General features: G+C 31.0%; 2 protein-coding genes across 2 annotated transcripts in view; both read left to right on the top strand.

Annotated features, from left to right (window-relative positions):
* Nucleotides 1-17,618, top strand: part of LOC145972389 (uncharacterized) — a 53,220-nt gene extending 35,602 nt beyond the window's left edge. The window contains exons 5-7 of the mRNA XM_083100952.1: nt 9,760-10,992; nt 12,663-13,691; nt 15,138-17,618. Of these exons, the coding sequence (XP_082957078.1) occupies nt 9,760-10,992; nt 12,663-13,691; nt 15,138-16,635 (3,760 nt within the window). The 3' untranslated portion in view covers nt 16,636-17,618. The remainder of the gene's footprint in view (nt 1-9,759; nt 10,993-12,662; nt 13,692-15,137) is intronic.
* Nucleotides 4,886-6,656, top strand: LOC145972062 (zinc finger Y-chromosomal protein 1-like). The gene has a single exon (XM_083100282.1). The coding sequence runs from the start codon at nt 5,080-5,082 to the stop codon at nt 5,833-5,835; it is 756 nt and encodes a 251-aa protein (XP_082956408.1). The 5' UTR covers nt 4,886-5,079; the 3' UTR covers nt 5,836-6,656.
* Nucleotides 17,619-17,991: the final 373 nt, after the last annotated feature.

Raw genomic sequence — 17,991 nt, 5'->3', positions numbered from 1 at the left:
GTGTAAATATCAGAATGGTCAGAATGACAAGAATTATAATCGTGGACAATGCGAAGAGAAGTGTCAAGTTGATGTGGAGAAACATCATATGTCGGAAAGGAAATACAAGCTCGAAAAAACGGAATATAGTGATGAAAGCTTCAATGAGCTGAACAGTGGTTTGAATTTATTCAAAGAACAAGTATATTTCAATTGTCCTCAATGTAAATGGCGCTTTAGAACAATAAAATTACTCAAGAAACATTTGAAACGACATTCGCAAAGTTTTAAGTGTGATGATTGCGATGCAGTTTTTAAATATAGAGCTTGTTTTGTTAAACACAAATATAAACATAACATTAAATGCTAGTCTTGTTGACAGTTTACATTTGTCAATTTATTATCTTTTTTATATATATTCTTTTATATAAACTATATATAAGCGCGCGCGCGCGCACATACATACGCACACACACACATTCACACACATACATATACATTTTCTTGTGACAAATATTTTCATAATCTAAGAGTATGTATGTTGAACTACAAACGCAACATATGTGATAGTTTTCAATGTGATGAATGATACTAGTTTGTTTCTTAACATATTTATTATTATTATTAAATTATATTTATTAAATTATATTTATTATTATTATTATATAAAAATTCTTACACTATATAAAGTAGGATATTTTCTCATATGTAACTTTTTAAAGTCATATTTTAAATTCTTACTGTGTTACTTGTTTTATTTTTTCGTTGTATTACTTTTTTTTACATTTTTTATTTTAGACAAGTATAATGGAAATACTCTTGACTAATATTTTATTACACATTTTATATAACATTTTTTTGCTAAAATTTTATTTAGTATAATGACCACAATAATAGTAAAATATCCATATAAATAATGTGGTCGTATAAAATATCTTTTGTTTTATTGTATATTGTGTCAGAATAATTAAAATTTTATATTTTATTTTATTCATGGAATAAGATTGAGCTGCAATGTAATATATTTGATTTCTTAAAATTAATATAATACATCAAAACATGTATATAGTCATATCTTTTATTTAAATATACATATAAGTAAATGATTAAACCAAAGTGCGGAATACAAAATTGTGTACTATATACAATATGTGTATTATACAATATGTGTATTATAAAGTACTTTTATCTTTAGTATATCTTTAATAAATTACCAAAAGTGATTATAAATATACAATCAGTTGCATATATATACATATATACACACACAATATATATATATATATATATATATATATATATATATATATACAATTATGTTTCATACATTAATGACACCTAATGCATCTATATTCATAAGAACATTGCCATATGATACATCGATTTTTTGTTCTTTACGAGCATTAAATGATTAAACATTTGATGCAAAAGAAATGCAGCTTTATTCTTAGAGAAATTTCATTTTGACATTTCTGAATGTAAGCATAACGATACACTCAAGCATATGTTTGCAAAAATTAGATCAAATAATTCGAAATAATTTCATATACATGTATGTAAAAGAAAATTGTTATAAAAGTCTTCTACGTATTATATGTAACTGAGTAAAAATATACTTCTAATTGTTAATTAACTATTTATAGTGTATGTTTGAAGATGTTATAGTGTATGTTGAAGAAAATTATCTAACTTGTGAACTTAAAGAAAATAATAGCTTTCAATAATCAAAAAAATGAATGAACAATTAAAAATTGGAGCAAATTATAAAATACGAAAACTATAATGCAAAATGATTGTTAATCATGTTTGCATGTTTTGCGTTTTTGTTTATTTTTTTATTGACATATATCAATTACTTAAATCATACATTTATCATTTGCATAGTATTGCTTAGAAGATTATCTTTATAAAAGAAAAAAAGTATATTAATAATAGACAGAAACATCGAAAGCATAACACATAAATTCAGGATGTTTGTTAGTGAAGAAAAAAATTAAATAAGTGAATGTGAATGTGTGTATGTATTTATAAATGTATGTGATTTTTATGTTTTTCATTGTACAATGTATTCTTTATTTTTATTGAAACAGTTAAAAGATGCAATTAAATTTTGATATTTAATATGTTAACAGATTGAAATAATATATAAATTAAGAAATAAAATAATGTTGACTCATATTTTATTCGAAAGTGATAAGGCGATTATCATACACATTTTAATATCTATCTCTAGAACGATATGGGTAGCATTCTAATGCATTATAAATTAGTATTATCGAAACAATGATGTTTCGATTGTTTAGGTCACGATCGACAAACAACGAGGTGAAGAAAAAAGCCTGCTTTACTGAAAAATTGCGTGATATCGAGAGAAAGGATTAAACTATCATTTGTAAAAAGATCTAACATAGCGGTAAAAGAAACGCAACGAAACAGAGTGAAACTTGCCATGATGACTTTGGATCTTAAAACTAAAGAGGAAGGAAAATATATCGTGTGATGTTTGCAAAATTACTTTCGATAGAAGAAAATCGGAATAAAAGAAGCATATGCTAAAACACAGTAATCATTATAATATTATAATTTTCAGTGCGACGTTTGTGCGAAGAAGTTTATACATAAAGAATAATATGAACAGACAATTCACAAAGTGAAAGTTCATGGTGAAGCACTATTGCACACCTGTCAGTATTACGCGATACATTGTTTCTACTTACAGGTGAGCATAGTGAAAATCTTGCAAATTTTATTAGGCGTATAAATAAGTTTTCCTCTATTTTTGTATGAAATTCAATGCTTAACAAATTATACATGTACAATTTAATTATAAAAGCAATCCCCATCATTTTTTCAACATTTTTAAGCAAGTTATATTGATTAGATAATTATAGATTATAGATCGATAAAAAGTCTTGAGTCTGAATCTCCATATTCATCTGATATAGCACCTTTAAATTATTAAAAAATATAACAATGCGACATGCCTTGATAAAAAATTTAGAAATAAAAAAATGATTTGATAAATTTATCGCAAGTAAAGACCAGACTTTCTATCGATCTAATCTATAACTTATCTGAAAGATGGAAGAAAAAATAATGATGATTACTTTCATAATTAAACTGTACATGTGTAATTCGTTAATAAATCTTGAATTTTACAAAAAATAATGGAAAATTTATTTATATATCTAATATATATGATTCTAGAATGCGGAATTATTTGTTATTTTATATTAATTTTCACTAATTGGTGTAAATTCAATATTTATTGTTATACAATATTTATTGTTCTTTATAATAATTCTAATAAGTAAAAGAGAATAAAATACATTAGATTCAATTCCGTCATATTTTGTTTAGTGAACAATAACACGCTAGTGTATTTTGCAGATACACTTCACGTGCAAACATACTGATGATTTTCGTTTTTGATATGCGATATATGCGATCAAAAATTCTGAATAAAAGCTGATTACGCTAAGCACCTGATTACACACGAGGGAGATCCGTATATTTGCGACGATGCAGCAACGGCGAACAGAATGTCTCTACTTCCACAAAAACTATAACAAACTATAAAAACTATAACTAAACATAAGGTGAAAGATGCAAATTTTCAATGTTCCATGTGTAAGAAGAAGCTGCAAACTCGAAAAAGCCTAGATAGTCAAGCAACACCAGCAGAGATACATGCGTGAGGAATGTGATATGGAATTGAAACGTAAGACAGCCTCGAAGAAACATATTCGTAACGTAAAAGTAAGGAACATATTCCAGAGAGAAGTCTTACTTACGCCACATATGCGAAAAGTGAAATTTTTATAGTGAGACAACAAAGATAACAAATTATTTTTTATTAGTTATTTTAAATAATAAGTTAATATGTGCGAATAAATGACTATTTTATTTGTTGTTTCTGGAACATTAAATCAATATTCAAACATTGAATATATATATATGTATATATGACAATGATATAATATATATGACAGAATAATAATAAGAATATATTGCATTTGTGTAATTAATTTAGGAAATATATTTTTCAGGATATATAATGATTCTCTAATTATATATCTATCTATTAAGACATATATTAGAGTAAGATACTGTGTAATAAATAAATACAAGATAAAGAAATAAGATATTTTGATGTTGAAATAAGAAATTTAAAGATAATCTTTTTTAATCGTTTTTAAATTTTATACAGTGAGTGCTTCGCAAAATTGCTCTACAATAGCATATATAAATATTCTATAAAACTTGCTATACATATACTAGAGTCTATCAATAAGATTACAGAACTGAATAATTATGCATTTTTTTCACATTATGTTTCTAGAAATAAAAAAATCTATATTTTTTAAATATTATTTATATTTTTATATATAAAATTCTAAAAATTTTATTTACGTGTACATATAAATTAATTAAAATATAAAAATCTTTTTAATAATATATGCGCATATAATATTTTATATTTAATAGAGAGAAAATGAAATATTTAATTATATAACAATTTTTGTTATTTATTTATAAAGAGATAAATTTAAAATAAATTATTATTTATTATTAAATAATTATTATTGATATATATTATTTATTATTTTATATATATTTATAACAAGTATGATTAAAAATACATGTGTGTCTGTAATGCTTGGATATAAAATTTTTTCTAATAATCTTTGTTGTATTGATACATATAATTCGTATTTTTTAGGAAATCTGTTCCTGATCAAAGAGATGAGTGTGAAATTTTATGTAAGATTGTTCTTGGAAAAAAAATCGACCATAATAGAACAGAGACCACAAACGCTACAGATAAGAAAAGAACTCGTAAGATATTCATTGATTCAATAAAATCATCAAAGGATGTAATGAAAAACGAAACAACGAAGAATACTTGATAAACAGCTTAATGAAAATAAAATAATGCGAAATATCAACAAACAGTTCAGTGATGTCAACGAGAAATTGTGTCATATCGACGAAGCCTGAAAAGAAGATGTATTTTACAAAAAACTTATTAACGAAGATTACATTTGTAATATCTCCCAGATAGTGTTCGAACAAAAGAGTAAAATTCTGCGCCACATTATGAGCAAGCACAGTTTTCATCGTTCCTTCAGATGTGCAGTTTGCGGCAAAAGTTTTAAATATAAGTACGATTTGAAGATGCATCGGCTTATTCATCAAAAGGTGGATTCTAATTCGTTGTATTGCTGCAGTAACTGCAACTATCGCGGTAGAACGAAGAGTAATTTGAAAGCGCACTGTATCAGGCGACACACCGACGAGTATAAATTCGCCTGCGAACATTGTGGTAAACGCTTCAAGATAGAATGGGACTTGATCCATCTTGTCACGCACGATGGTTCACAGCACATGTGCGATATTTGTGATAGATTCTATACGAGCAATTACTCCCTGTACAAACACAGGAAGGTGGCACATTTGAACGAATACAAATTTCATTGTGATGTTTGTAATAAAAAGCTGCTCACGCAGAAGAATTTGGACAGTCATATGCAGCAACACGATAAAACTTACGAGTGTAAGGAATGTGGCAAGGCATTCGCTTCAAAGAGATATTTAATTAATCATGCAACGATGCACACAGACGTCAAACCGTATATATGTCATGTTTGTGAGAAGAGAACATCACATATGAGAAACATGCATTTAATTACGCATTCGGCAGAAAAACCGCATATTTGTGATTTATGCGGGCAAACATTTAAGAGGAGATACTACATGATTATACATCGTAGGAAACATCCAGATGCACACTTATCGTCACCACTTATGCCTCTTGGAAACAGACGCAACTATTTTGGGGGGGGGGGATATTAATATAAAATCTAAATAAGAATATATATCTTTAAGATATATATATATATATATATATATATATATATATATATATATATCACTATATATATATCAAATCTAGAATAACATTTCGATAATAAATGTCATACTACATGTGTATAACTATAAGATCTTTGTAGAATCTTAATAAGAAGATGTATGTATTAAGAGCTATATAACTTAATTTAGGAAACGTAAAGATTAATATGATCTTTATTATATAATGATTTGAGAGAGAAAGAGATAGAGAGGGAGAGAGAGAACATTTTATACATAATCTTACTTACATAAGTCTATTTCATTTGGACTGATGTATTTATTTTTATATTTAATTAATAAATGTATTTTTATCTTGATATTATACAAGAAAAAATATAAATTGATAATAGTTAAATTAAGATAGAATTTCAATTGATTATAAATATGTTTGCTATTAAATAGTTATATTTATTAAGTGATGTATTATATTGTTATTTTTTAAATGTATATGTTAATATTTTTTAATGTATACAAAAGATATCTTTACATCTATAGCATAAATGTAGATCTGAATTATTTATCAATTAAAATCGATTTTTTAGTATCATTTAAGTTATAGGTCTCTAATATAGAAAGAGAGACATAATATTCTTAATGAATAATTTTGATTTAAATTAGAGGTATGCGTGTGACTTACGAATTATACAGTAATTCCACAAGATTCGATTGTATACAAATTTTCTTATTGAAGCGACTTTTAAATCTGGAGTAAGTAGTGATTGAGATGTGATCGTTTTAACGGCACCATTGAGATTAACCGTTATATTTTAATATGTTTTAGAGAACAAAACTCCAGCATGAAGATCTTGCAGACGGACGCTTCCGGTTGCTTTATTGTTGGAAAAGATTCGATACCGATGAAACTATGGCAGCATGCCGATGCCGGTGGTAAATTGCGATATTCATTGATACCAGTGTTAGACAACGTCGCTAAAACTGAGGAAGGCATGAGTGTACTTGATGTATCGCCGTTGACCTTCATTAAAGTCGAAGAGATCGAGAACAATCAGAAAAATAGCAATGTCGACAGTTGCATGGATTCCTCGATACATTTGCACAAGATAGCCATTGACAATTATACCTGCGACAAATGCGGTATGAAATTTCCCATGCAATCTATGCTGAATCGCCACAAGATAACGCACCATATGCGTTCATGGTTTCGCAGAAGATACTCGAGAGAAAAAAACACGCAACGTTTAAAGATAAACGCTCGACGAAGATACAGCGGACAGTTAGAAGCGCGAGGGAAGCGTTCAGAGGAAGCAAAATATGTTTGCACGTTTTGCAATTTGAATTTTAATAGACTAGCGACTTTGGACGCGCATATAAAGAGGAAACATAAGGAAGGCAAGGCAAATCTGAAAAAACTGGCTTGCATGATCTGCGATTACAGGTGTTCGAGCGAAGCGAATCTAAATAAGCATATGTCTAAACATAGAAGCAAAAATACGACGAGTTTTGCTTGTAACATGTGTGACTTTGAATGTAAAAGGAGCACTACTTTAGCGTCTCATCTGGTAAACCATAAGAAATCTAAGAAAAACCCGGATACATCTACCACAAAGAGACGTAGAATAACAAATACATGTGACTACGCGTCTTCTGATCAATTTTGCTCACGAAACAGTCGCGAAACAATCAAGAAGACGTTAATCTCGTACGAAGACTCCAATCTAATAATTAAGGAAGAAGTTTGCCTCGAAGACTGCAAAGAAGAGGGAATCACTGACATCCCGAAGAAATCCAACCAGAAGAATCTTGGCGAACGCTGCGATCTCTGTGATTTCACGTGCGCGAAGAAGAGTACGTTGTACTCGCATAAACGTCGACACAAGCTGGAGGACACCGGCGAGGTATACGCATGCAACGAATGCGGTTTCAAGACCGGCAAGAAGTCGTCGTTGTACTCTCACATAAAACGCAAGCACAAGGAGCCGCGAGACGGCTGCGACGCGCAGCCAGAACTCTTCTATTGCAGCCAATGCGACTATAAAAACAAGAACAAGTACGAACTAAAGATACACGTCGCGCGCAAGCACTCGGACGACTTCAAGTTCTCCTGCGAGACCTGCGGCAAGAAGTTCAAGGTCAAGGGGGATCTGACGAATCACATACGTTTCAGCCATCGGGAACAGCCGGTGATCTGCGACGTTTGCGGCAAGACCTGTCTCAACAGCAACTCTCTATATGTGCATCAGAAGTTCGCGCATTACAAGGCCAAGTACGAATGTCAGATATGCAAGAGGCGAATGGTGAGTCAGGAGAACCTCGACGAGCACATGCTCAGGCAGCACGAGCGCAGGGAGAATGTAGTGTGCGAGGAGTGCGGTAAGACGTTCTCGCGAAACAGTAGACTGAAAGTGCACATGAGGATCCATACCGGGGACAAGCCGTACAGCTGCACCGTCTGCAATAAGTCCTTCGCTCGCAGGACCGCTCTCAAGCAGCATCTGCTCATCCACACCGGCATTAGGCCGTACGTGTGCGATATTTGCGGCAAAGCCTTCACGCAGAAACCAGGCCTGATCAGCCACAGGAAATCGCATCCTGGCTCTCATCCACCATTGCCACGTGTCCTCATCGATCACATCTTGAATGATGTCATGAACGCTTGACACGATGATCGATCGGCGTAAAGCTTACGTGAGTGAATCGTAATTGGAAATAGTGATAATATGTAAAAAAAATGTGCTTGTATAATCGATACTTATATATTGCGCGAATGAGATTCTGTTGTACGAGATTTTGTTACTAATTCAGTGACATCTAAAGGATTGCTACGGCAATCTATTATAAGTTAATCGAAAATACTTATATTATTCACATAGAGATTTTTAATTGCCATATATATTAATGTGAATATTAATGTGAATCTTATTATATATACATATCTTTTGATATAATATTCGATACGAATGATTGTTATATGTGAAATTCTTCGATATGACAAAATCGCTCGTGTTCTTTTATAAAACAAATTGTTAATTCATCATGCGTTATATTAATGGTTTTTATTTGTTTATTATTCGTTGTATCAATTATAAAAATATTAGAATCTAAATATTTTCCAAATAACGGAATATTTAATTTAATTTCTTTCATTATTTTGATTCGAAAACATTTATCTCTAAATGTATGTATATAAAATCGCAGATTTATACACTTGTATGCATAAAATGGAAAATGTACAATTGCGAGGAAGTGCTTAGATTTCAATATTTGTATATTGCATACACAATAGACTCCTGTATAATATGGGAATGTTCTATAATACTCATGGATTATGCAAAATTCGAAAATACGCTGTCCATTTCATAAAAGACACAAAATTTTTCATAAAATTTGAAATTAATCTACCGCCTTATATGTATGTGAGATGATTGCAATATTTTATCGCGCTACACGCTGTTTTATTGTATTTTTCTATGTATAATACATATATTTGCATGTATACCCTATAGACTTAATTTTTTTTATATATGTGATTAGTTGTAACCGCAAGTGTGATTTAGCTGTTTGTCGAATATATATTATAGAATCTGCAAGTCACTAGAAAAGTTACTTATTTATCATTGCATATAATTGTGACTGTGCTCGTTATCGATTGTAACTCTCAAGAAATTATTGAAAGAGCTTATTGAAAAATTATATATAAATAATTATCCAAATAATTTCTCTTTAAAAGACGTTTCATTTATCTAGAACATATTATCCATTTATGTAAAAAAAAATCCCTTATTCTCAATTTTGAATATCGAATGTCTACAAATGTAAGAAGGATAAAGTTACAAGATAAATATGTCATTTTAAAACTACCACTTCTTGATGGTAGAATTTCTAACTAACGTACTGTATAATTTTCAGGGTCGTAAATGGATACGGACATTTTCTGTACGGCAAAGAATCTATTCCGATGCAGCCGTGGCAAATTGTTGATCTGGAGGGATGTCTCTATTATGCCTTTCTACCAATAAAACAGGCAAAGATGAAAATGAATCAATGCGATTTAAAACAGGACGTGAAAAGCGAAATTGATAACGCGGAAGATTCCTTCACGATTGTAAACGATGACAATACATATACAGATGCATTGAATAATCTTTATGTTGTAAAAATAGAAGACGAGAATGCGTTATCGATGGATGAAGTGGTGACGGGCGAGGAGATTCAATCTTCTAATGAAGATGACAAAGTTTATGATTGCATCGAGTGCAACATTTGCTTCCCGATGATGCAAATGTTGAAGCATCATCGAGACACGATGCACGTACAAGAGGACGTAAAGGATGAAAAGGACGTATTAGAAAATATGAATATATACAGTTGCAATTTCTGTGATTACGAGAGTACCAACAAGTCGACCTTTTATTCGCACATCAGTAGAAAACATTCTACGAAGCATGCGGTCAGACGAAGAAGCAAACGCAGAACTATCACAAAACCGCAAGAATACTCGTGCGATACGTGCGGATTTAAATGTCAGAGCCGGCGTCGGTTGAAGGAACATCTCGATCGCAAGCACGGGTCCGAGTATAAGTTCGATTGCGAGTATTGCGGTAAGAAATTCAAGGTCAAGGGTGACATGAGATTGCACGTGCGTTTCAAGCACAAAGAGACCCCGATAATTTGCGATGTTTGCGGCAAGACTTGCTCCAATAGCAATTCGCTTTACGTGCACCAGAAATGGGCGCATTTCAAGCCCAAGTACGAGTGCGAGATCTGCAAGAGACGCATGGTCACGCAGGAGAATCTGGATCAGCATATCCTGCTGCAACACGAGCGCAGGGAGAGCTTCGTGTGCGAGGAGTGCGGCAAATCCTTTTCGGAGAATCATCGACTGAAGCAGCATATGATGACCCACACCGGCGATCGACCATATGACTGTCACATCTGCGGCAAATCTTTCGCGCGTAGGACCGCTTATAGGCAACATCTGCTGATCCATACGGGAAAACGGCCGTACATTTGTGATATTTGTGGGAAAGCATTCACACAGAAACCTGGATTAATTTGTCACCGAAAATCGCATCCCGGTGTGCATCCACCTTTACCGGTGGTGCACATTGATCACATTCTCAACGATTTCATGAAGAAAAAATGATTGTATAATAAAATTCATATATAAAAAATTCATATATAAAATGTATAAAATTTAGCATCGAAAACTTGAAAGTGCATTTTAGAAATTCGATCTTTTATTCGATTTTTCGTTAACTAAGACAGAGAAGGCAAATTTTTCGTTTTAGTTATTATCATTAGCTAATTTTATTTTTTTCTTATCTATTATTTTTATTCTTATTACCTAAATATTGTCTTTCACAAATTTTTTTAACAAATGTATGAAAAAAATTAAAATTAAATCGATATTACGAAGGAAAGAATTTTAAAGAAAAAATTATATGACAGTAATTTGCAATAATTATATACTGATTTATTATTGATATATTTTATGTATAGCTATATGTTTGTACATAATTACAATAATATTATGACAATGTGATAAATATCTCAAAACATATTTTAATAAAAAATTCTCTTAAAATGAAGACGATTTATTTGCAAGTTAACATCGAACATGTTTTTTTATTAAACTAGGGATTAATCGTCAAATGGCACACAATTATCCTTTACTATGTGAGAATAATTCAAAATGTTCTTACAAATTTGTTTTATTTTATAGGAAATAATAGACAAATATATATAATTTAATTAGCAACGGTGTGTAAGTAAAATTACATATAATAATAATTTATAGTTTTTCTAACAACTTATATAATATTAAAAGGATTTCAGGTATCTATGTTTGCAGAACCGGAAGCAGAGAGTTTTCTGATTTGTCTTTTGTCTATATAAACATTAGCAAGAAAATATATTTTCTTACTTGTTTTAATTATTCTTTCAGATTAGCGTAAGTAACATCAAGATTGATCCAATCTGTCTTTAAAAACTTTATTAATAATAATATTTTATTTTTATTTTAGGAGAAAGAGTGCCAAATGCATGTTTTTGGAATTTTTTACTTGTCTTTAACAAACGAGACATTCATGATAATAAGATTTTATTATCAAATTAATTGCATTTTTTGTGCATGTGTTTATTAATTCTGGCAGATAACTAAAAGTATACTCTCTTCCCTAATTATATAATTTATATTATTATTATATTGATCATATAATAATTTGTGAATGTATATAAAAGTATTTTTTTTTAATTGTTTTGACAACAGTATATATATAAAGATTTTACAAATTGCCAGATTTTAAAAAAGAAAATTCTAATTAGTTTTTCGAATATAATTCGATAGATTTCTAATTTTTTACGCTATTAATATCCACAAATTGCAATATTGTCGAACGATCAAGAATTAGCTGTAAAAGACGAAAAAAATGTATTAAATTATATTATTACATATTATAACAATTTTATCCTATTTTCGAATGTTGCATAAATAATATGTATCGATATCATGTTGTGTACTGTATTTAACAATCTAGAAGAATTATGCCTTCAATCTTACATATATATCGTATTTTGTTATATTTAATAATTTTACATAAAAAAATATATTGTAATTATTCTGTTATCCTTTAACATCCTGCACCAACAATTTCTGTTTCCAACCCCGAGCAAAGGGGGTGGAAATAATCCTATTTCTGCTCGTATGCTCAATGTCGTCACAAATTTTAGATTTGAATGTAAGTAGTCAAAGATCTGTACATTTTCCAACTGTAGAACCGTAATAAAGATACTCTTTCATAATGTTGTAGGGAACCAACCGCGGATGCCTTCGTCGAGAAAGTGACATTGATCAAAACTCAAGAAAAATCATCCATCTCTAAACGCGAAGAAGAAAGAAAATCTCAAGAAAACACTCGTAAAGGCGATCATCTCGTCTGCGACGTTTGTCCTAAACGTTTTAAGAGCAAATATCTACTGAAGCGACACAAACTTACGCATATGACGGAAATGAAGAATAAGTGTAAACCGGATGCGAAGGAGAATTCCGCGTTCACCGACACGGTACCGCGTAATCAGGAAGCTCTCTCGTGCGTAACGTGCGACTTTCGGTGCAACAAGAGATCCACGATGATCGCACATCTGGCCGAGAAGCACGAGGGGATCTCGGACAACCGGTTCAACGATAAACGCGAGTTCACCTGCATCGTCTGCGGTTTGGTCTGCGCCCGCAAGGAGACCCTGAGGTCGCACTTTGTGCGCAAGCATACGCAGCATTACGGCTACTCGTGCGAGCAATGTGGTAAGGAATTCAAGATCAAGGGCGACCTCACCACTCACACGAGACTGAATCACCGGGAATCACCGGTGATATGCGACGTATGTGGCAAGACCTGCCGCAACAGCCATAGTCTGTACACTCATCAGAAGCACGCACACTACAAGGCCAAATACGAGTGCCCCTTATGCCATCGGCGACTCGTCACACAGGCGAATCTTGATCAGCACGTGTTGACGCAGCACGAGAGGAAGGAGAAGTCAGTGTGCGAGGAGTGCGGCAAGACCTTCTTCGAGAATTACGACTTAAGGAAGCATATGAGAATTCATACAGGTGACAAACCGTATAGTTGTACGGTTTGTAACAGAGCTTTCGCTAGGCATAGCAGCCTTAGTCAGCATCTTCTTCTGCACACCGGCGAGCGTATCTACATATGCGACGTGTGCGGCAAGTCGTTCGCGCAAAAAGCCGGTCTTATCTGTCACAGGAAGATCCATTCAGGCACTCTGCCACCTCTGCCAGTAATACATATTGATCATATATTGAAGGAATTTATTAAGAAATAAGACTGTGAACGTGAAACATCGAACGTCGTGCCTTACGTCTTGAAAATGTTTGTTTTTTGTTTTATTCTTTTGCTTCATGTTTAATTAAAGAGATAGGTAATAAAAATGTTCCGTGACATCTGCGAGAACGTGCAATAACAGCATAGCATTAAAAAGTTAGAAGGAGAGCCGGCGTGAAATACATAATATTTTGTCTGTAATACAAATGACAGAGTCGGTACAAATATGAAAAAAATCAAACAAATGTAATTAATACATTTTTATGATTGTAAGATAATGTATCTGCGGAACAATGCAGAATGCGGAAACAATGCAGTTTGCGGAAATCGAAAAATATACAATAATAAGATGCAGAAATTATAAGACTATAATTATGTTTATTTTTAATTATTATAAATTTTATATATATATATATATATATATATATATATATATATATATATATCCTTTTCTTAATATTTTTATGTACATCAGATAAGAAATTTCTCACACATTATTTTAATTCATTTGTGTGTTACCCAATTTTATTCAACATTTTGTAGCCTATATTTATGTATATACAATACATATATATTATTATTACAGATAACTCTTGAATGAAAAGAAACCTACTCGAACAATTTAAAATTTCGTCCATATAATAATTCAAATTTTAAAGGTTTTACGTATGATTAAATTGCATTTTTTCAAAAATTCAAATGCACAAATATATTAAAAAACATTTGATTATTTTATTTAAAAATATGTGCAAAACGCGCTATATAAAAGGGAGAAATCTTTCTTTATAAAATTATAAAATTTATATTATGAAGTTTGCTTGATTCTGTGATTATTACTTAATACTTAAGAATTATAAACATATACACATACATATATTTCATAAATAAAATAAATCACTTATATAATTCTTTATAGATAACATTATTTATATATATGAAAAATATTTAAATTTTATATATTTTACTGTTATTTAAGTTCTAAAAATATTAGCTATCTATATATCTATATTACTTAGCATTTTTCTTTTTCCACTTTTTTTTACTTATAATACAATTTATATAATAATATAATTTATTTAGAAGTAAGCTAACTACAACGGATACATATGTTTCTAAAATTGTTAAAATAAATACTGATTATGCTAAATGTTTATAATAACGTTTTATTTTATGAAAATATTTCATTTATTTCGAACTTCCCATTTTATATGGCAGTTTCGTAATTAATGTAGGTTGCAATGGACTGCAATGCTGATCAACAAGAAGGGTAGTAGTTTTAGCTCCTTGTTTGTGAGTACCTTCGTTGATCTGATCTTTATAATTAAATCTATATATAGATAATGCTATAGCACGCGTAATAGTTTTTAGCGTATAATTTACTCCAATACACGTAAGTGAATCATATATTCGTTGTAATAATTATTCTATTTCTTGATGTTTCAGATATGAAGCTGCTTACGATTCTCGTGGTATTTTTATATTTGATAAAGAATCGTTGGTAATGAAGAAATGGCAAATTTTGGAATTCGATGGCAAGCCATATTACGCGTTTATACCTGAAGATGATGCACCTTTGCCGGATGAAGATATACCAGAGCATACAGAGGAAGAAATGGACGAAATAGAGGAGGAAATGGATGAATTGGAGGAAGAAAAATTACAACATATCAATGATATGAAAGAAGAGTATGACTTTGATGATGAAAAATATGATTCTATGGAAGAAAATTTATATAATGACGAGAGCATTCCTAATGGAAATATTGAGGAAGCGGAAGAATTGGATATGAAACCAATCACACTGAACGGCATCAGTGAAACCATGGACGACAAAGCTGTTGGAGATCTGTACCAAGTAAAAGTGCAGGGCAGTACGGTTACTATCGAGAAACTTACATCAACAGAGATAGAAAAACCGGACGAATATCAATCGGATGACAATGAAGGAGAGATAGAATATCTCGAAGAAGAAATGATAGACTCTCCTCCTACTGATGCGTCGCCCTCTACGAAAACATCTTTGAAGAGTCCCGGTGGGGCTCTCAAGTGCAAATTATGTTCGGAGATGTTCGATTCGGCGATATCCTTTAGGAAACACGTAGCGTGGACTCATAAGAAGAAGGTGTGTATAAAAGAGGATGGCGCTTATATATGTGCCGTGTGCGACTATAGAACCTTAAAGAAGAGCTCGTTCGCCATGCATCTCGAGAGGAAGCACGAGACCTGGTCCAGGAAGCGATCCAGTAACATGATGTTCCCTTGTGAAGCTTGCGGCTTTGTTTGCAGATCGAAACATTCCTTGCAATCCCACTTCATAAGGAAGCATACGGATAAATATGAACATCAGTGCAGTGCTTGCCCAAAGAAATTCAAAGTCAAGGGTGATCTAACGAACCACATACGATTTCATCACAAAGAGAAGCCGGTCAAATGCGATGTATGCGATAAAGTGTGTCTGAACACCGGCTCGTTGTACGTGCATCAAAAATGGGCGCATTACAAGCCAAAATATGAATGTCACATCTGCAAAAGGCGTATGGTTACACAGGAAAATCTGGATCAGCATTTAGTGACGCAACACGAGAAACGCGATAAGATAGTCTGCGCCGAATGCGGTAAGACGTTCACGAAAAAGGACTCTTTCAAGAGGCACATGGTGGTCCATACGGGATGCAAGCCTCATTCTTGTATGATCTGTAAGAAACCTTTTGCCAGAAGATCACAGTTGCGCCAGCATCTGCTTATCCATACTGGCAAACGACCGTTTGTATGTGACATTTGCGGCAAAGCGTTCACACAAAAACCAGGTTTGATCTGTCACAGAAAGACTCATCCTGGTCCTCATCCACCATTGCCCGTTATGCCGATCGCCGATCTCGTTAACGAATTCACAAAAGAATACGTGCAAGAGAACGAGGAGAAAATCGACGAGGAAATGTGAACACTTGATTCAATATATGAATATGTATACGTTAATTTTTTTTAACAATATCTCTCTTTTTCTCTCTAAAGTAGCAAAAGTGCACAAGATCGTTACGTAACAAGGAGATAAAATAATTGAAACTTTTTTCTATACAGTATAGAAGCATAAGATTTCAAGATGGCAACTTTAAAATTTTTCAACAAAATTTGCGTTCACGCATATTCTTTATGGTTACTCATAAGATTATCAAACGTTTCTGATTTTTTCGTAAAGTGATTATTAAAATTTCTTATAATATGATATAATTCTTATAATATGATTACATATATATATATATATATTAATTACATATATTTTAATTATATATATATATATATACATATAATGTAATAATTATATATGTATTTAATATTAAACACATTTAAATTATATAAAATTTATTAAATTTTTTTAAGACATCAATCTATATTGTTTGTTCTTTTTGCAAAAAACGTTGACCAATATCATAACGAGTTTTTCTAAAATTGTTACTAATAAATCTGAGTGCCATAGTGTATGCTATATGAATATATTTTACGAATGTATTATCTTTATTCTGTCTTTTCAAATTAAAACTTAATTATAAAATAAAACAAATTTTTATTTCATTGTAATAAAACATGCAATAAGAAAATACAAACTTATTATGTTGAAGATATTTTGAAGTAATAAAAACGTGACTAGTTTTGAAGACTAGAAAATTACAATGACTTGTTTGTATCCAAAATTGAAATAAATCTTGAAAAATAGGTGAATATATGAACGAATAGATATAAGCTGTATAGATTATAATTAGTAATTGTACATTGCATATTTACAAAAATAAAAAAATGATCATTCAATTTTTGTTTCGCCCTTCAACTGTTTAAGATCATCTGATAATATTTTATTATAATAAAATTAAAACTGTACATTTCTTGAACCAATAAAATGCATTACAAATAGCGTTAATAGCATAATATTTACTTTTATAAATTTATCTATTGCAGTTAAATGTTTTATTTAAATTTAATAAAAGCAAATTTCTAAAAGCTATTTTATTGGTTAAAGAAACATAGTTATGATTCAATAAAATTATTATTTGGTAAAAAATATTTTTGAATGCTGATCCTTCTGTGAGTAGAAAAAGAAATCTCAATGTTAAATGATATGTTAATGATATCAATGATAATGAAATATAACTTATAAATTAGAGTTATAATATTTTTTCTTTGAAATTATTAATTATTTTACAGAAAATGAATTCAATATACATACATTTGCATATATGTGCGCGTATTTATGTGTGCGTGTGTTAATTTATTATTTCTTTCTTTGATTGTCCAATGAATTATC

This window comes from Camponotus vicinus, unplaced genomic scaffold, assembly GCF_025532165.1.
Source record: "Camponotus vicinus isolate PSW18456_S1 unplaced genomic scaffold, iyCamVici1.0 SCAF_5, whole genome shotgun sequence".
NCBI classification, from domain to species: domain Eukaryota; kingdom Metazoa; phylum Arthropoda; class Insecta; order Hymenoptera; family Formicidae; genus Camponotus; species Camponotus vicinus.
The sequence above is the reverse complement of the archived record's forward strand: the minus strand, read 5'-3'. Positions and strand labels throughout refer to the sequence as shown.